Genomic DNA, 21,747 nt, shown 5'->3' on the forward strand with positions numbered 1-21,747 from the left:
GACTAAGTATGGTGATTCAACCCCAAAAGTCGATGTAAGCTGATGAACACACTCCCGTCTCGATAATCGGCGTCGAAAATCGTAATAATAAATTCATTTATTTATTAAATAAGAAATTTAAAAATCATTTTTCATATATTTTTTATTTTTTTTGAAATACTATTTTGCAAAATTGTGGAAAATTTTTAAATCCTATATTTGGGGATAGGAATTGACAAAATTCGAAGGAAATATTTAATTTAATTTTTTTTTAATATGCAAATGTGTGTCAAGTATTGTAGCACATTTTAAAATGTATGGAAAAACTTGAAATTCTATATTAGGGAGTAGGGTATGAAAAAATTCGAAGGAAAATTTGTAATTTGAGTAAATTTTAATGCAGTTGTTCCACCTCGTCAATTCCTCTAATAATTAAGACATTTAACGAAATTAATTTCAAATTTGTTAACACCTAGTTAAGCAATTAATTGTTGCCCATTTCCTTCTCACAACCATATTTCGTGCCAGCGAGTATTTGAAAATATGATGGATATGCGTTACAACCAATTAGGAAATCAATCAAAATAAACAACAACTAAATCGTAGGCAAGACAAAAAGTTATTGAAATAATTGATATTTGAAATGCAGTTGCATGCTAACTTGCCACATCACCATTTCCAAGCTGAAAGATCGGCGAAGAAGAAAATAACAAAAAATACAATAAAAAAACAAATTTGAAAAATATTGAATCAGCTAAAATGCAATCAAAGTGAATTAAAAATGGAATTGACCAAGCAGTGAAAGTCCATCAAATGGACGTAATGAACAACAGCAAACAGCCAATGAACCAACAATGGGCGCACCGCACAGCTAATATGGCCGCTCACTTTGATTGAGCGACGGAATAACTGAATTTCAAATTCCAAGCGAACGAAGTTTTTGTACGTAAAAAATGCAGCGCAAACACGCACCAACGCCAATGTGCATAGACCAACGTTGAGGTGGGCTAAGAGACATGCGAGTATTTGCCTTTACGCGCATGCGTGACTCAGCTGAAATTATGCACAGACGGGTAGGCGGTTAACTTGGTAGCTCATTTACTTTGACTGCGTTATGGATTTTTTAGCGTGTGTGTAATTATTATTACGTTCGATTTTGTTTACCAATCGAGGAAACGCTGAAAGCAGGCGGTCGGCTCAACTGTTGGGTGGAGTAGGAAAAATTAAAGCTATTTTTTTCTCTACATACATATATGCATGTGTACATTGTGATACAAAAAAAAGTTCAGAAATATAAAAATCATCGTCACTGCTTTGCCACTATTTGACGGGCCCCACAACCTCCATGTCATGATATTAATTTTGGTGTGGAACTTTTTTCAACCAAAAATGCGCACATAGAAAGTGCAATGTCCCAAATAGGAAGCACATAAAGCACTTAAAATTATTGAACTGCAAACAAAGTTAAAAAATATTGAACGAAAGCGTATTGAGCAAGTGAATAAGTGACAAAAGCAGACTCATGCAGCCAATTGACAGCAGCGGCAGGAATAGGGGAGTATATGCGTGGTGGGGAGAGCAATATGCCAGCATTTCTAAAATGCACCTTAAATCGACTAATTAAGTATTGATAGATAGCAGAAAATTGAACGATAGCAGAAAAAATGCTCTCAAAGCAATACAAAGTGTAGCTGAAAAAAAGCAAAGACTTAAGAAGCGAACCCGCTTTGAAAAATTACTAATTTACAGCCTATAAACACACAAAGCAGCAGTGATGCAATTTAAAGCAATGTGGGAGATAAAATAAGTAAAGCAATGCAATGCAAGCTGCAAAGTATCGCAAAAGCAACAATACAAATATACAGGAAAAAATTCAATACCAAATCATACAAATCAGCTAAACGAAAGTTCACTAACAAAACTAGTTCAACTTAAACTTCAAAATTAAGCCTATCAAATCTTTAGAGAATATTGTGAGGAAAAGAAAAAGTCTTCGAATTTTATTACTTACAAAGTGCACAATCGCTTCAAATTTGATCGCCACAATAAGTCAGCTATTGATGAAAATCTTTGTATGCGTATACGAGTACACATCTCACACATACTTATATAATATGTGAACTGCATGCGTGAGTGTCCATTATATTCATTGGGCCTAAGCAGATTAGTTCAATTTACATTGCAATTAGTAGCGCACCGTTCGCTGAGAGCCGCGTGGGAGATAAATTTTGCTTAAAGCTCCATTGTATGGCCTGGGCTTTGTGTGTTTGCTTTGTATGAAGGCTTTGTGCTCCATTTGATAGCCGGACATATTGCGAGTATCTGTAAAAGACTAAGCTAAAGCTGAATATGATCTGTAAAGTGCAGCTCAAAAAAAATTTATGATTTTGGTGCTTATGCGCATAAAGTTAGATTTTTTATATACAGTAGCGAGCATTAGAGAGTGCATGATGATTTTTTATTAATAACACTGCCCTGCAAACTTCAATTTTTCTGATGCGAATAAGATATGACCTAGTGTTCCCGAAGGGAATTTTCGCGCTGAGCACGAATCCGAGTTCAAAAATTTTGCATCTCGTCAGGTTTTCGAGAAAAAGGGGGGTTGAAACCCCTAAAAATAGCGTATTTGGCCATTTTTCAAAAATTGTGGAGCAGAACCCTAACGTGCTACGATCTTCGTTATTGTAAGTAATTGAAGGTTGAACTTTGCTCTTTGAAATATGCCCAAACCCAAATTGTTCGCATGCACCCTTAGAGTAGTGCTTAGCGCGAAAATTCCCTTCGGGATCACTAGGTCCCATCTTATTCGCAAAACCGATGCAGGGCAGTGTAATTACAATGTTTTTCGAATTAAAATTTTTTTTGTTATTTTTCACTTTTAAATCTTGCTCATTTATTAATCAAAATCTCAAAAATGGAAATTTCAAACTTCTTACAAAATTTAGAAAAAATTAACAAATTTTCATCTAAATTTTAAATTCGCTAATTTGAATTTTCAGAAAAATTTCAAGTACGCAGTTTTAAAGTCCATAAAATTTTGGTATAATGAAGTGCAAATTTTAAGCGGCTAAAAAATTTCTAAGATTTTTAATATTTTTTTCGGAGAACTTTTGACACTTTTTTCTTCTTCTTAATTGGCGCTATAACCGCTTACGCGATTTTGGCCGAGTTTAACAAAGCGCGCCAGTCGTTTCTTTCTCGTGCTAATCGGCGCCAATTGGACACACCCAGTGAAGTCAAGTCCTTCTCTACCTGATCTTTCCAACACAGAGGAGACCTTCCTCTTCCTCTGTTACCACCAGCTGGTACCGCATCGAATACTTTCAAAGCCGGAGCGTTTGTATCCATTCGGACGACATGACCCAGCCAACGTAGCCGCTTGATCTTTATTCGCTGCGCTATGTCTAAGTCGTCATAAAGCTCATACAACTCATCGTTCCATCGCCTGCGATATTCGTCGTTGCCAACGTGCAAAGGTCCAAAATCTTGCGCAGAATCTTACTCTCAAACACTCCAAGCGTCGCCTCATCGGATGTTGTCGTCGTCCAAGCTTCTGCGCCATACGTTAGGGCGGGCATGATGAGAGTCTTGTAGTGTGTTAGTTTTGTTCGTCGAGAGAGGACTTTACTACTCAATTGCCTTGGACTTTACACTTTTGACATTTTTGACACTTTATTCAATATAAAAATGGATCTCATGTGAAAAGATATAGATTAAACCGTTTAAAAAAAAAAGAAAAAACTCTAGTTTTTCTTAACTGCAGTTGCTATATGAAAAAAATTCAGCAGCCGTTTTTCGGAAAATTTACATTAAGACGGAATGATGGAACGATGAGCTGTATGAAATGAACGCATACACGGATGTGGCTCTGCTGTCTAGATCATACCAAGCTGAGGAGCACAGGCGCACGGGCTCTGAAAGTAACTATTCGACACGATGCCAAAAGGTGGCAGCAGAGGAAGAGGAAGACCTCCATTGCGTTGAAAGAACCAAATGATGAAGAGCTTGGCCGGGAGGAAAGAAAAAAAATTAACTCGAAAAACATTATAAAATTAATCATTAAATTTTTAAATACAATTTTGAATAACTTTTTTACTAAATTAAAACAATAATTAATTTGAATGATGAAAATCTTTATTTTGCCCTTTACGCGCTCCATTGCTTGTCTGTTTGTAGTAAGATGGTCGATATTATTGCAGAACACAACCCATGGGGTTAACATAGGACCGCTACTGGAATCATTGAGTACCCGATTTGCCTGCTTAGAGGAGCCGTTTAGCACTGAGCATTTTCCCTGTGAATGTCCTGCCTTTTCTAGAGTAAAGCTACAAATTTTGGGTTTCGATGTCATGAGAACCTGTAAAATTCATTCTCTCAAACTGGCGAATATTTGCAGATTTGCCAAAGAAACTGGAGAATTCTCACAGGACTAGCGCGATTCTATCCTATCTCTTTCTCTCTGTCACTTCTCTCCTTTCCTCGTTCCTCTTGACTGTGAACCCTTTTATTTTGCAGACCTTCGAATACAACGGGCCTTTTAGCCTGACTGTTTTAGGAGTTCCCATTCTCTAGGTGCTTTTTTCAAATTTTACTCATCCAATTTTTGAATCTAGTTTTGAATTACTTTTTTACTAAATAACAACAAAAATTATTTTGAGTGATGGAAATCTTTGTTTTGACCTTTACGTGCTCCATTACTTGTCTGTTTGTATGCTGCAGTGGTGTAGTTGACGAGTGTGAAATATGATTGCTATACGACATCATTTGCAAAAATTATAAGTCTTCCGTTAGCGTGATTAAGTTTGTGCCACCAGCGCAAATGAATTCGAAGTTTCTAAAATTTTTTGGGGTTTCGTAGTTTAAAAACATCTTAATCTAATCAGCTTTGCCTTTATGTCAACCAGCAAAGTTTCGCAGACTTAAAAAATCATTTTTCCCACGCGCAATTCAAAGTGTCATACTAAATTATTGTAGAGACTTAAAATGCAAAACAATTTTCGCCAAAAATTTCACATTTCTACAGTCAAATAGCTAACGCCATTTAAAATATTTTTTGTTTTTTTCTTAAGAGCATAAAAGTGCAACAAAGCCGCAAATAAGCTCTCCACAGCGAAAGTCCACGGTAGCCGCTACGCTGTACTGTTTAACTATAACTTTTTAAAGCTCAGATTTATATAAAAAAATATGGCTCTAATGAAGTCATCGATAGGTCTTTGCTACCTTTAGGAATATCACTCCTCTTAACTATATTTCTTACAGCACCAGCACAAGTATGTCCGTGTGTACTTCACATTTGGATTTTCCTTACGGCACTGCTCATCTGCTATCTGTTACTCAAGCTTCTGTTTTTCCCTGCTTTCGCTCGTTTAGACTCTTTTAATAGTTAATTTGCTATAGTAAATACTAAATAGCTGCGGTTATGAAAAAGTGAAACCCGGCAAACGTCAATGCACACAATAACTAATACATATGTACAAAGGCACTTGCCACACGTTTGCAAATATTGGTGTTTGCTGCTGTATTTTCAAGTAAAGTGAAAGGTTCATCAAAGTCAAGTGAAAATACGACAAAATACAAAAACAATTCATTATAATAGTGGAGAGTGTAGCTGGTGAAGACCACACGCTAAAAATTGGCGAAGCGCTAGTACAAAGGTCTAGGTCACTGTCAGTTCGGATGTCCACTGATTAAATGTTTCCAAAGTCAATTAAGAAGAAGAAAGTCAAGTGCGGTAATGAGAGGAGAATAAAATGGACTTTTTTTGTGGGGAGTCATAAAGTTTCATTGAAAGTGTGGTTTAAGTATCATTTTTTCTTATATATTATATTAACTTAAATGGGTATTTTTACTTTCGAATGGATTTGTGCGTAACTACTATTCGGAATTCAGAGAGAAAACGTGGGTTCGAATCTAGGTGAAACACCAAAATTGAGAAACAAGTTTTTTCTAATAGCGGTCGCCCCTCGGCAGGCAATGGTAAACCTCCGAGTGTATTTCTGCCATAAAACATATCTGCCGTTCGGAGTCGGCTCGAAACTGTAGGTCTCTTTATTTGCGGAACAGCATCAAAAAGCCCACCCCAAATAAGAGGAAGAGCTCAGCCAAACACACAAAAAGGGTGTATGCGCCAATTATATGTATATACACGTATATATTCCCTTTGATCCCCTTTATATATATATACAATATATATATATAATTGGCGCGTACACCCGTTTTGGATGTTTGGCCGAGCTCTCCTTTACTTGAAGAAAATTACAAATTTATATTTCCTTCGAAAATGGGCCTTGATATACATTTTTTCGATTAATCAACATTTTGCCTGCTATTTTGTAGCTTATATAATATCTGATATCTTACATCTTATGTCCTACATCTTATTTCTATATCCCTATTCAACATTCATGAGAAATTCAGCAAAGCAAAAAGGATTTAAAAATATTTTCTGTATACAAACATTTTTTTCTTTTGATATCTGCAATGAACACCGATTTATGTTTTATTAAATGTTCAATTTCCGTTATTCAGCTATTCCAAAAAAAAAAACAATTTACAACAAATATACAAATTACAAAATATTTTTAAATAAAATAAAAGTACAAATTTGCAATTAGTTTGTCGCACTCAATTAACTTAAGTGATCCACTTAGCAAGCTTTGAGCCGCAAACACCTACAAACATACATACATACATATACGATACGATATGTGAATTAATATCTGCAGGCGTTTGACTCGATTTTTGCAGGGGCGCCACAAATTACTCGTTACAATTGCGCTAAATTACTTAGAGTGTGACTACAAACGCCACACAGCACACGCACTCATGCACAAATACACTTAAATAAGTACCCTGTTGCGAATTTCACCAATTCTGAATTGTCGCATTTCTAAAACAATGCAAAAAAATTTGCATTTCATCAGTTTTCGAGGCAGAAAGTATGATAAATTTATAAATAATAAACTGAACTTCAAAAAAAAGTTTGAACATTTTTTTCCAGCAGCATTGGAAAATTCATGAAAGTTTAATCAGAATTACAAGAAAAAAAAAGTATCAAAATTAAAAAAAAAACTTCGGGTATTCAGTTTTATAACCTATTATATTTTAGTGCAAAAAGTGCAAGTTTGAAGTTGTTAGAAAATCGGTTTGATTTTTTATATATTTTTTCCTTTCCTGTATTGCGCAAATTGTTCTTTACTAAGAGTTTCAATGGGCTATAAAATTCCGTACCCAAAGTTTTTTTAATTCTGATACATTGCTCTCTGTAGTTCTGACTAAATTTTGATTAAAATTGTCGATTTTTGTAATATAAATCTAGCACAAAATCTGAAGTTTGGATTAATATGGTATTTATAACAAAAGGAAATATATTTTTTTTATAAAAAAATAATTAGAATGTAAATTCAAATAAATAAAATGTCAAAACTTGTCAAAATGTTGAGGTGATATATACGGGGATGCCTATATGCGACCTAGGACTGTCACTTCAGCAGCATGCCTCAAACATTTATGAGTAGTTTTTATGTTGTGACAACAATGTGATGTCTCAGTGACCTACTTTGGAGCACCATTTTTAAGTTCTTTAAGGCATTTGTGAAAAATTCTACTAAGAACCGAATACAAATTTTGCTTTGGGCCAGCAAGCTCGCAAGTATTTAAGATCATTTTCAATTGTAAAACGAATTTTCTCTATTGAACGCATTTTTTAGAACAAAAAAATTTGTGATAAATGTAAAACAGAGATCACCTAATAAATTTTGATTGATTTCCATACACTTTAAATGATTGTTAATGAAAACTAAAACATTTTGAACAAATGAATACACCATAACAAATTGCTGGACATTCATTTGGACACTTCACTCAAATACAATCGTCTGTCTGACCAGACACTATACAGCTATGTCGCCAGTTATCTAGAGTGAGTGGGGATAATCACTGTTGAATCTCAAATATGCAAAATTTTACAAAGGTCAGGAATGGTTTTTGATTTGTTTGTTTCAGTCTTTCTTACATCCGCTAGGGTTCGCAGCGAAAAGTTTTACTATTATCAGAACAAAGCTCTTTAAAAATTGGTCTTATAACTCAGGCACTTAAAATTACATCGATATTCGCGAGAAAAGTGTTCGTTTATTTTTGCAACGAGTTGTATAAGTAGAAACTTATGTATGCATGTCAAAAAAAAAATGAGACTATAAATAGAATTTTTTCATATATTTCGACGATAGCTCCATCTAACTGGTTATTATAGAAGTCCCCGTACCTTTTAAAATTCCCCTACCGGTCGGTGAAAGTGCCATCAAAATCGGTTCAACCGTTTCAGAGACTAAGCCGAAAAATAGACAGACGAAAATCGTTACCACAGCAGACGGTGGAATTTGTATACTGCTACGACAATAACAACAACAAAAGCAACAGCAGAAAAAAAAATTTAAAATGCTTTTTATGAGCTTGAAAGCAATTTTTTTAAAACCACAAACAACAAATTTAATTTAATTTCATGTATTAATAGACAAAAATACAAATCGATTATATTAAAATCCAAAAAATTCTACATTTGCAACCGGAAAATACCTAATACACATAATTTTCTTTAAACAACCCTATTTCGGACTAGTTAAAATCGAGTCACTTCGTGACTAGCTCGTAGGTGACCACAAAGTACACTAGTTATGAATTAGAATTTTCACATACTTGCTTAAGAGTTTCCTGCAGGGCGAGCGCCCTCACTTAGAAGCATGCTTAGAAAAATACACCTGCAGACCCACATAAATATAAGCCTTATATTAATAAAAGTAATGACTTCAGCACAACACCAATCGCACCTAACAAAACAAAACACAAAACTAGTTTCAATGAAAAGTTAAAAAATATATTAAAAAAAAAAATGAAAAATATAATAAAAAAGAATGCAAATTCAGTCTGTTCGTTGCACCCTGGTTGTTGTAGTAACGTGCAACATGCATCATTTTGTAGCTGCTGCTGCCGCTAGCAAACAGAGCATAACAATGAGTGCGCATTTTGTTGTGCGGGCGTGAAAAAAGTAGAAATATGTATGTGCCGACGTTCAGTTATTAGACATGCCAAAAAAATATTGAAAAAAGGTGATAGCGAATATTATTATTTTGGAAAATTTGGGAGTGTTTAAAATATTAGTTGAGGAAGTGAAATCTCGCTTTAAAAGGGAGAAATAACTACTTTTTATAAATAAAAAAATTTTCGCAAAAGTGTTTTAAGCCTAATACAAAAACTCCTTAAGGATTGTCTTTGGGAAATTTGTCGTTTCGTACGTTCAATCCATTGCCTCTGCGTTTTGATTATAGTTTTTGTCATAAGCATCCTCTCTTAACAAGTATGATAGACGAACTTCAGATTTTAGCTCGTTAGAGTCCTTCGACTTAATTCAGTTCGACGACTTGTCCATGAAGTTCACCTCAAATTTGGCTCACGCCACTTTTTTATATGGAGATAATGCGTAACACCACCGGAAAAAAGAATACAATAAAGCAATGGAATTTTTTAGCAACTTTAAACTTGCACTTCATTATATGTAGTAAAATTTAATAAGCTATAAAATTGCGTGCCAAAAATTTCCCTAGAAATTCTAATTAAAGACCATGGAATTATAATGAAAAAATGTGCGGATTTCTCTAATTTTTGTATATTAATATATAAATTTTGAAATATGGATTTATGTATGTGGTTTTTTGTTAGGCAATGAGCTATACTTTTATATAAAAAAAAAAACAAATAACACACAACAAAAAAATAGTCAAGAATTGCTAAATTATTGAGGTGATACTATTTTGACGCATGCTGCAGGTAGAACGTGAGATAGTGCAAGAAGAGGGAACTTTTGTTCTCTTTTTGCAAACTTCGTTTAGTCCATGATGAGCTCTTTGGAGTCCGCATTGGCTCACCAAGAATCCTGGTTAACAAATGATCAGCAGGATCTCGAATTGGGCATTGGGCAAATCGTTTGACAAGCCCACGTGCAGTGGCTCTTCAGAATTTAACTACTCTATATACTACTGTCGGCAAAAAGTAAGGTGAATTTATTTGTCAAACTTCGCGGGATTAAAATTTCGCTCTAGTTATTTTTTTCATGAGTTGGTAGCACTGTTAGTAACATCTGGGGCAACTTTCATGTGAATGTCATTATCAGTAATATATTTACGCTTGTGTTCACGAAACGACCAAGAGTGCATTTTTCGATTTTTACAATGTCTGATTTGATTGAGCAGAGAAGTGCCATCAAATTTTGTTTGCGGAATGAAATTTCGGCTGCGGAAACGTTTAGCATGTTGCAGAAGGCATTTGGTGGTTCGACCATGTCGCAGAAAAATGTTTATAAGAGGGTCGAGAACGTGTTGATGACTTGGAGCGCTCCGGACGACCATCGACGTCAACAGATGACCAACACGTCAATAAAGTGAAGGAGTTAGTGCTCAAAAATCGTCGGTTGACTGTTAAAGACCTTACTGATATGATCGGAATATCAGAAGGATCTGTGAAAACCATTTTGAGAGGACCATTTGGGCCTACGAAAAGTCAAATCTCGTTTGGTACCGAAAACTCTCAATTTCTTGGAAAAAAGTCGTCGCGTTGATGTGTGTGAAACAATGCTTTCAGACTATCAGGACAAGCTCAAATGCATCATTACGGGAGATGAGACTTGGATTTATGCTTGCGACCCTGAAACAACCGACCAATCAAGCGAATATCGTGCTAAAAGCGAGGTCAGACCGAAAAGGGCACGTCAAAATCGTTCAAAAATAAAGATCATGATGACAGTTTTTTTCGATTTTCATGGTGTGGTGCACTATGAATTCCTTCCACCTGTTAATAAGGAATGTTATTTGAGCGTTATGCGTCGTTTACGTGAAGCAATTCGCAAAAAGGCCAGAATTATGGGCCAACAACTTTTGGTTTTTGCATCACGATAATGCACCGTCTCACACTGCACTCGTTCTTCGTGACCATTTCGCCAAAAAATCCACGCATATTGTTCCGCAACCACCGTATTCGCCTGATTTGGCTCCGTGTGACTTCTGGCTATTCCCAAAACTCAAGAGACCACTCCGTGGAACGCGTTTCGAGTCGATTGGGGAGATAAAATCTGAATCAAAAAAGGTGCTGATGGCTATACCGGAAATGGACTATTTGACATGTTTCGGAGATTGGAAAAATCGTTGGCATAAGTGTATTTCATCGAGAGGGGAATATTTTGAAGAGGATGAAATTGATTTACAAGAATAAATAAACATTTTTCATTTTACAACCAAATTCACCTTACTTTTTGCCCACAGTACAGTATGTATATATAGTAGGATATAGCTTACATGAACACCAGCACACAGTCACAGATTTTTTCTGTGGTATATATTTCCTACTCTTTACAAACATTCAGGAGCAATTCTAGGCAGAATCAGAGTCTCTGAATTGTTTTCGCACAAACCGCGGAAAAGAATTGAAATTGTGAAAACTTATCCTCTCATTTCACTATTATGTGATTTATAACGATGCATGGATCTTCCATAAGTATGGAAACTTGACACTACTAAATACGATTTTCAGATTTTATGTCGTTAGTACTTCTGCGGATCTATTTTTGAGCGAATTGTGCTTAACAAGTGATGATTCCATTGCCAGTCAGAATAAGCGTATTTCGATCGCTAACGACAGTGACTATCCTAGATGCCTGTCAATGAGAGCCCTAAGAACCCACGATTACGACCTCTTAGATCAAAAATAATAAAAAAGTAATTTATTACTTCTAAGAGAGGCAATCTAAGAGTAGTTGTTCTAGAAAAAATTCAATTAGCTCCCCCGCTCTCAGTTTTGAAAACGGAACTAGACGTCGAACTAACTCTGGAAGCACAGTCTATATGAGAAGCCTCGATCCCCCACAGGGTTGTCAAAATAATGCTACGAACTTGCAAACAATTAACTTTATTTTATCACTCCCACGGAAGGAATGTAAAATATTGGCTGGAGAACTGACGGGATATTGTCTCAATCCATATCTGGGATTGTTCCAGAACAAGGCGTGCTACTCCTTTGCCACTGTCCTGCTCTAAGCAGAACTCGTTGCAACTGCATGGGATCGACATACTTTTCACCTCTGAAGGATATTGCTGACAAAAGTTTAAACTTATTAAAATTACGTCGAAACGATTTATAAAATCTTCGTCGTTGGCGAGCTTGACCATTGAGCTTGACCATTTATTGTTTCTCTGTGTACCAGCTCTGATTCAGGAGCTCTCCTCGCCTTTCGAAAACTGTTTAACAGAAAACTTTGAGGATAGCGAGCAGGTACAGTTACTAAAGTTATACCTCGGCGTCTTGATTAGAACAGTTGAAAGCTGCGGTTTAAATACAACAGCATACTTTTTGTTAGTAAATACATGGTACATGCAAGTAAATACTCTAAAGAGAGATTACGTCGAATGTAAGAAGGGCACAAAGCCCACAATGATTCGAAGTGTTCGATCATATAATGTAATTACGTAGTATATTTATTATTAGAGTCTTCCTTGGCTATTTTTAATCAAATTTTCCTTCTCTCAATTGCAGCAAACTCGTAATCCCGACTTCTACGACATTTCACCGCGTCCCTTTGGCGCGCCAGCTTCGACAGGCCTAAGTACCGCAGCTAGCGGCTTCTCACGTTCCAAGGCGATACGTCCGAATAGCGGCGGATTTGTGCCCTCACAACAAACCCCAGGACGCGTAAATGTGCCACATCAACAGACACAGTTTTTAGCGCACTTCAATGAAGCGGTAAGTGAAAAAAATGCGTGAAAATTTGGGAAAGGAAAATAGTTTCCGAGATCATATTTTTCAAATATGCTTTGAAAAGTTTGTAAGAAGAAAGAAAAAAATAATATATTAGAAACTTATGACAAAATTTGGTATACTACCTTTACAAAATTTGACTATCGTCAATGGTTCGAAAGCCACGGAGATCTCAAGGGTTAGGCTGAAGAAAATAAAAGTTAAAATAATTCGTTAAATGCATGAGGCAGAAAAATTATTTTTCCCAGCGAGAGATGTATGAATTTGCAAGAGAGGTGCATAGTTTAGACCCAACAGCTTAGAAAACCATTTATTTAGCATCGGCAGGCTGCTGCTGTCAATGACTAATCGTAGGTGGCGCAAGCAAGTCACTTGTTGCTGTTTGGAAGTTTATGCGGCCTTTTGCGCACAAGGCACTGCACTTTGAGAAAAGCGCTTTAAATTTCTAGAGAACCAATTCTTCGAGAATATGGGGAGTTTAGGTACAGTGAATTTAGCACTGGAGGGACAGACTGAATTTTCTAAAAGATCGAGGCGTTTTAAGTTCGTGTGGAGTTGAGAAAATCCTTCATAGGAAAACTGTATGAATTCTTTTAAGAGTAGTTCATCTAAACTAGGTTAGGTTAGGTTAGATTATAATGGTTGCTCAGAAAGTGGGCCCACTTGGTCGAAGAATTTTAGTTCATTCTTTGCGATACCATTGCAAAGGGAAAAGAGGTGAAGGAAACCGAAAGAAAGGAGAAGGGTGGGAGGAAAGAGGAGAGGGTTGCGTATTTGAGAATTAGGAACGGTGACTAGTCGCTTTATCCTGCTGATGAAGTTGATCAGATTTTTGATATCAAGGCCTGCTATATCTGTAGGAGTAGGAAAGAAGTGAGAAGCAAGGTGCTTAAATCTTAAGCCCACGAGACCACTCACGAAATTTGAGCGCTGAGATTTTGTCATCCTCAGAATAACCCTCGAACGCCTCCAATTCACACTTAGCCAGAAGGATTTAGCAACCTTCCAAGTTTGTGTACTTGCCCAGCGCTCGCTGAGTTGACGCGACGCCCATCTTTCCATGAGTAGAGCACAGGTTGTCAAGGGGATGCCGATCCTCTCTTTTCACGAGGACACTACCCCTCACAGGCCCTTTGTCTACCCAGGTCGTTCGCTTCGCAGCTTCCCGTAGTGTCAAGTGGAGATACCCAGAGTCAAAGTGTCAAAAGGGTCAGTGTCAAAGAATTTTGATGCAATCGAAAGTGAAACCAGTCCTTCTCTGACCAGTTTCGGATTAAATATTTACCTTCTTAACAGTTATTACGCAAGTAAGTACCCAATCAGCTCCTACTTTGATTGCGGCTACCTCTGCTTGGAACACACTCCAGTTATACGGTAACGTGAATATGAATCTGATGGGGAGCTCTTTGCAGAATACTCCTCCCCATCTAAACTAATTTACCGAATTTTTAGAAAACTCAATAAATAAAAATATCTAAGTACCTGGACTAAATACAAATTCATGGTATGCATTTTTGAAACGGCACGCCAATTAAAGAACAGAAAGGCAAGCGGAAAATATATCATTGCAATTCAAATAGTTAAACGAATAGCTTGCAAAATGTATTATAAAATTTCCATATGTATATGCATGTGTGTGCAGACATATCTAAATTTATAGAGCAACTCGTTGTTACATTTCAATAAATTAAGGCCAAACCCACTTTTACAACGCCGCGGCGCCTCAAAGACAAAAACATAAGAAATTAGGGGATAGAGAGGTGCAACGCTTACTCAGCGAAAAACGCCGCCATACTCCACTCTGCTTCAAAGCTTTCAACCAGGGCAAATCGATAAAGCAGGTTGTCAGGTACCAGAGCAATAGTTTCATGGCTAAGCGCAATGAGCTTGTTAGGAGCAACACACACGCACACCCATACATGCATAAAATCATAAAAGGAAAAAATACATTTTTACAATCGGTCAAAAAGTCCGATGACAAGGCACAACGAATCTAAGCGAATCAGTCAATAATAATACCACATTCGTACAATTGCATAATATCGACAATAAAAATAATAACAACAACAATATGTGTATGGATGCAAGTATGTGATTTACATTGTAGCGCCACGAAGTGAACTGGCGCTCCACATTGACTGCGAGTCGGCAGCTTGGAGTAAAGCGAATCGCAGCAAAAGCGAAAAAAATTCAGACTTGTGGAAATATGCATACATTTGTATATGAAAGGGTATGCATGTATGTACCACACCCTGCTGCTAAACCTGTTCAACGCCAATTGGCCCAATGTGGAAGAGCACAATGTAAGGAGGCTGCAATTAAAAGATTCAATTGGGAGCAGGTTTATGAAATTCAGCGATGATGACTTTGTAATGAATGCAAAAAAATTCAGTATCAATTCCGAACCCGATCCCGAAATATATATACATACACCGCACTTAATTTTGTAGTACTATCAAGGAAGTTGATTTTAATAAATTTGAAAAAATCTTTCTTAACCTTCAATCCCGAAAAAATCCCGACAAAAAATTGAGTACAAAGGTTTAGATTATCTTAAACAGTCAAAAATATGTTGCTTTTTTTATTTCCTTGTTCACTCCACTCGGGAGCATATGGCCCCGACAAGACTCAGGCTTGCGTCGGTTTCGTTAATCTATTTTGCTTTCTGACAGGGTAGGTGATTAGCCTGCCGCTAAAATATGCAAAATTAAATAATTTTCTCGAACCCCGGTAATTTTCGGGATTAGCATTAGTGGAATGAATGAAAGCAGTGAATTATTTATTTTACGGGAATTGAAATTAGGCCGTAATATTAAAACCTCACATTCGTAGCATAGAGTAGAACCAGTCCTCGAAATTCATCTTATTTTATCGGTGTGTCAAATGTTAATAGATGCGCAAGTATTATAATGCTGTCAGAGGCGCAGTTGTGGTCAATCTCTGAAAATGAGCTCGGAAAAAACTCTTGTCGCATTTTCACGGATGGCTCCAGGACCAAGCACGGTTCCGGCTCTGGTTTCTATACGGAATTCAGCAGGGCAAAGCTGCACTTTGCTATTGAAATGTACGCAAGTGTGTTTCAAGTGGAGCTGTATGCTGTTCAAGAAGCAATGAACTTTGTTGTGGAAAACAGGTGGAGAGACAGATCTGTATGTGTCTGCAGCGACAGCAAAGCTGAGGACATGGCATTAGACAGCCATCCAACCACTGCAAGGGTACCTTGTAAATCCAGGCTAAACTACTATATGTCGGTAGACAAAATATCCTGACGCTAACGTCGGTCGGGGGACACGTGGGTATCGTGGGATACGACACCTCTGACTCTTTAGCTAGTGTTCTGTGACTCACTTATGCAGTCATCGAAGCCACGGTTAGCAAACAGGTTATTTCAACCCACAAGTTTGGCAAGCTGCAGATGGACTAAACTGATGTTACCCGTCATGTCCGATCGACTGTCGCAGATCCTCCCATCCTTAAGCAGAAGGAACTGTAGGCAGCTGGTTGGACTGATACGGGCAACTTTCTATGGGTGAAGCATATGGAAAAAGTAGGCATCTCAGACAGCGCACTCTGCCCTGCATGTGTAGAAGAGGATGCGATGGCGGACCACTTTCGGTGCGTCTGCCCAGCCTTCGCTCGAATCAGTCTTGAGACCTTTGGCACTAATGTGTTAAGAAGCGAGCACCTTGGCGCCTTGGCACCATAAGATCTACTCAGATATCTGCGGAAGTCTGGTAGTTTAAAGAAAATTAAAAAGGGAACCCGAGTGCGGTACAATGTTGTCTGAGTGCGGTACTTGCTAGTTGTATTTTTAATGAATATATTAATACGCCAAAAGGTCTTCATATTGCATCTATCATTGCAAGGCCTCCATCGAAACTAACTTTCAATATCAAAATTATTCAACAAAATGTATTCTCTTTTCCAGGGTTCCTCTTCTGTCAATCGCCCATCGGCTAACAGTCTCACCGGCTCTTTCCAACGTCCCTTCGGCAGTGGTGGTTTCGTGCCTAGTTCGAATCGCAATCGTCCAGTGGTCACGGCCGCTACCTCAACTAACTACAATTCTGATTTCTCACCCAATTCAAGCCAGACTTCATTATCGCAAGCACCCTTCAAGAATACACGCAATCGCTTCCAACCGAGTAGCGCAAATACGCCGACCACCTCATCTACTACAGAAGCATCTGTGCCGATCCCAAAACGATACAATCGTTTCGGTGCAAACCGCTCGCAGAACCCACTAAAAACGCCAAAACCACAACACCAACAAACTTCGCATAACAACCCGGAAGCCTCCTCGCAGCGCCCCACCTTTGGGCGCGTGACAGGCAATAAGTCGAGTAGCTTTCAACCGAGACGTCCTGTATTCATTAGTCGCGAAATTAATGAGCCTGTAAGTGTGGCAAAAGTGCAAAGGCCCTTTGCCGCTGGACGTATCAAATATCCAGTTAAGGAAAGCCTCTTTAAGCAATCCACTGCTGCTGCTGTGAAACCGACACCTTCCTTTACGCCAACCAGTGACAGCGAAGAGTATTATGAAGATGAGAGTGGTAACTCCGCGGATATTGATGCCACAAAAGAAACAAGTTTGGAGAAATTAGAGTTGCATGAGGCCGAAGAGACAACGGTTGCATCATTAAGTGAAACAACACATTCCACATCCACGGTTGATAGTGAGGAGACGACAGTGCTGCAAACAGATGATGACAAATCAAACTCGACCGCTAAGAAAACTGACGAGGAATCAAACCAGGAGGTAGTGGATGTCACTACAAATCGTAGTTCGGAGTATGAATATGAATATACGGACGAAGAGGACTCTACTGACGCCACGGTGAAAACAGATAAACACAATCAAACCTCAACTACAGCAGTAGCTGAAGATACTACAAGCACCAGCGCACCCGAGGTGGTGGTGGTCACCACTGAACAACCGCAAACCAGCGTAAGCGATGAGGAAATTGAAGAGGTTACCGCAGATATGCTCACAACTGCACCGCACGAGACCACTACCGCTATGCCCGCAAATCATAAGGTGACCGAGGAAGAACATGAAGAAAACGATGATGAAAACTATGAAGGCAGCGCTGATTACGATGAAGACGAGTACGAGGAGGAAGATGAAGAATTTGATGAAACCGAAGAAGCCAATCACGAGCCAGAAAGCGATACACAGGAAAGTAGCTCCCCGCAAAGCGACAAAGAGACCATCGATCGCGAGGTAATATCTGTGGTGACTACCAAGAGTGTAGTGAATGGCTCAACTGCATTCCCTTCACCGGTCACACAACGTTCAACAACACCTTTCAGCGACGAAGAAGCTATCTTTATGGAGAACAAAGTACAACCGGCCAAACTGGATGAGGAAAAAGAGATAATTGAGAAGACCGCCGACAACTCTACAACCAATGATGAATCTTTGAGCAACACAACCGAGAGCTATGTGGTAATCGCGTCCATACAAACTAGTCGCAGCATAAACGGTGCACGTTTCCTGCCCTTCCCCGCCATCGAACAGGAGGAAACCAAACAGACACTCTCCGAGTTGGAGCGCAAAATCCACGCAAAGAACAACGCTAAAGACATGGATACTGATGAAGCTTCGGAGAGTGGCGAAGAGGTGATAGCGCATATGACTGAGAAGTCTAGCACAAGTGCGGCTGTCTCCTCAACGGAAAGCATCATTGACAAGTTGGATCGTGTGCAGTCAGAGCTATCTAGTGGCCTGCTCTCCGGCAAATATCCGATTATAACCGAAATGGATGTTTCCACAAAAGCGACCACTACTACCTCAGGTTCAAAATTTGTGCCAAATATACGTAAATTCCAACCGAAAACCACTGCTGCCTCGAAAGTGAAGGTTCATCACTTTGATGAGAGTGAAATGGATGAGTTAGCTGGACTACTACCAGTTGGTTTCAAGCCTCGTCCATCGTACAAGAATCGTAAGATTACCACTACTACTACTACGACAACCGCGCCCGAGGTGGCGGATCCTCAAGTGAAGAAACCAGCGCGTAACTCTACAATTAGTCGATCGTTCAAGAATAATTCTGTAGTCGTGCAGGACGTAGCGCCCGCAAGTCTCTTGCCCAAAGGCTACAAACCGCCCACCACAACTGAAGCGACTACGAAAGCCGACATCAAGGATCTGTTCAGTAAGATTAAGTTTGATGACAACCTCGATAAACTGCTGCCAAAAGACTACAAAGACAAAGCAGTTACGACCGACAAACCACCTGTAACACTGGTGGATGATTTGTCCAAGTTTTTGCCGCCGGGTTACAAGTTGAGTACAACTGCAGCGCCCATGAAGAAACCCGTCGCAGTGGTGCAAGACAGTATCAGTAAGCTACTGCCACCAGGTTACAAGCCACCATCCAAATCTGATGATGAGTCCGAAAAATTGGCGGGTGCTATAATACCATTAAAGGCGGATGACATCTCGAAATTCCTACCGCCAGGTTTCAAACTCAATAAGACAAATGAAAAGGACACATTGCCAGTGCCAGAGACTATTGACATCACTCAATTATTGCCGAAAGACTATAAACCAAGTGCGGCGACGGAGAAAGCTATTGAAAAGACCGAAGTGAAAACCGTAGAAAAGGCCATGACAACGTTAATAGCAGCCTCAAGCACTGAGCCCAGCACCGCTGATGGTGCAGCCTCTAGCACCACAGCTTCAGGTTACAAAGTCGTTTTCCCCAAGGGAATACACAAACGCATAGGAGCAACGCGTATAACGACGCCGCGTACAATTGGTGACGGAGCAATCGAGATGAACAATTCACCAGCGGTGGTTATAAAGAAGGGACCTCCTACACGTGCTACCACTGAATTCACTGGTTGGCCAACGCCATCCACCACACCCATCTCGATTGAGAAATTACTTGAACAGAGTAGAACGGCCAACATCAATTTCGAGGATCTACTGTCGTCGAGCAGTACGACAACCACAACAACAACGACCACTACAACGACTACTACAACACCGCGTCCCACAAAACCTGGACACTGTACGGCCGACTGCGACCTAGCAGCAACCATTAAGATTGTAGATGGCGTTGCGTGGAAACCAGAATTATTGGATCACAATACGCTCGAGTGGAAGAATCTAGCGCACGAAGTAGAAGCGGAGGTAAGTGGTAGTTTGGAAATTTAAAAGTAGATTTCACAAAATTTACACTAAATTCTTATTGTCCCACCAGCTCAACGAAGTCTACTCTAAGGCACCACAGCTGAGTCGCTGGTACAAGAAGGTGCGCATCGACAGCTTCAGTCAGGGTAGCGTGCTCGTAGACTATTATGTCGAACTGGCCAACATCACTGATGATGTCAATACGCTGGAAATTAAGAAACTCTTCCACGATGCCTTGACTCACCCATCACCCAATATGATCTTGGCACACAAACCTGACACGGAGAACGAGACGGACAATGAGGATGAAGATGAAAGCGTGAATGAGTCATATCGTGAAGCAAAGGAGGAGAAACTAATCAAGGACACTTATTTGATGGGCAAATATGTCATCGATCCGGCGGCAACGGACTTTAGCGGTGAGTATTAAATTGTCTGGATGTAAAAGTAAAATAAGATAAATTTACTTATTAACTGCCTTCGTAGTTATACCCAAATCACTTTCACCGATGGTGGAGTATGCCGAGGAAGATCAACTGTTACCTCAGTGGGCGATTGTAGTAATTGTTATTGGCGCAGGGTCACTGATCTTTGTTGTCATCTTCGGCGTAACAGTGGTGAGTAATTTCAACTGTGATAGAGAGTGCGCTGCTGATGCGGTAACTTACTAACTTCTATTTTCATTTCTGTGCTTGCAGCTGCTCAATCGACAAAAGCGCTCCAAGAAGGTGCCTATACCTCTAACCACTGATATGCTGAATGAGCTAAAGATCAATCATATGAGCGGTGCAGATAACTATGGCGTCGATGATTTCTATAATATAGATGATGCTTGGAATGATACCAAGCAACCGATAAAACCAAAGGTGAGTGGAGAGCAAACTGTGAAGGGAGTAAGTAAAATCAATTTAAATGAGCTAAAACTTGTGTTTGCCTGTTTGGCTATCCACCAACTACTAAAGTTATACGAGCTTCCTAAGCAGCACCAGCTGATGAGCTGGAGTTGCCTCGAGCAAGGGTATTAACTGAAAATATATCACACTTCTTCTTCTTCTTAATTTTTCTAAATTGGCGCGATAACTGCTTATGCGATTTTAACCGAGTTTAACAAAGCGCGTTCAAGCAAAACATATGGTTCAAGCAGCTCACAACTTCCGGGATTATCCCAAGTATGTTCTGTGTAGCTTCTGAACACCCGTTCGGGAGTGAGCCAACGTGAGAAGGCGAAGCATTTCAGGATAGCTGGTTATGCGCTGCGTTTGGCACCCGCCACTTAAAAATCCGCCCAATGAAAAGATGTACAAAGCCTCGTATAAGAACTTCTTAAAAATATCTCACTACCTACTCACAAAAATCATATAACTTACTGTAGTCGCCACATAAAAAGTTGCCTATTCTCATCATTTGTTTTCACTTTTACTTTCATAGCGTTTCACCAATTCCCTGCACGGCAGCAACGGTTCCAATATCTACGATAGTTGGCGTTCCACACGTCACGGCGACTATTTCTACGATTCTCAAACTAACTACTCACAAAAGGGTGACTCATTGCAACGTGCTCACCATCACCACCACCAGCATCACCAACAGCAACCACATAATCAACATCATCACCAGCAGCAGCAGCATCATACGATGTCACAGCATCAGCACCCATATCATCAGTATCCTGATGCCTTTGCGGATGCGCATCCCATGTACACGTACAACAACAACAGCACTAGTAACAGCAATCATGCGAGTCGAGCGTCTCGTTATCAGCGAGACTACGATCCAGACTTTTAAGTGATAAAGTAAAAGAGTAAAAAACACAAAAAAAAATAAAA

At 39.1% G+C, this 21,747-nt stretch overlaps 1 protein-coding gene across 1 annotated transcript in view; it reads left to right on the forward strand.

Annotated features, from left to right (window-relative positions):
- LOC128867213 (uncharacterized) overlaps nt 1–21,747 on the forward strand; it is a 35,984-nt gene extending 14,237 nt beyond the window's left edge. Inside the window, exons 3-8 of the mRNA XM_054108313.1 lie at nt 12,556–12,762; nt 16,706–19,921; nt 19,992–20,340; nt 20,408–20,538; nt 20,620–20,787; nt 21,350–21,747. Of these exons, the coding sequence (XP_053964288.1) occupies nt 12,556–12,762; nt 16,706–19,921; nt 19,992–20,340; nt 20,408–20,538; nt 20,620–20,787; nt 21,350–21,706 (4,428 nt within the window). The 3' untranslated portion in view covers nt 21,707–21,747. The remainder of the gene's footprint in view (nt 1–12,555; nt 12,763–16,705; nt 19,922–19,991; nt 20,341–20,407; nt 20,539–20,619; nt 20,788–21,349) is intronic.

Source organism: Anastrepha ludens, chromosome 6, assembly GCF_028408465.1.
Source record: "Anastrepha ludens isolate Willacy chromosome 6, idAnaLude1.1, whole genome shotgun sequence".
Taxonomy (NCBI): domain Eukaryota; kingdom Metazoa; phylum Arthropoda; class Insecta; order Diptera; family Tephritidae; genus Anastrepha; species Anastrepha ludens.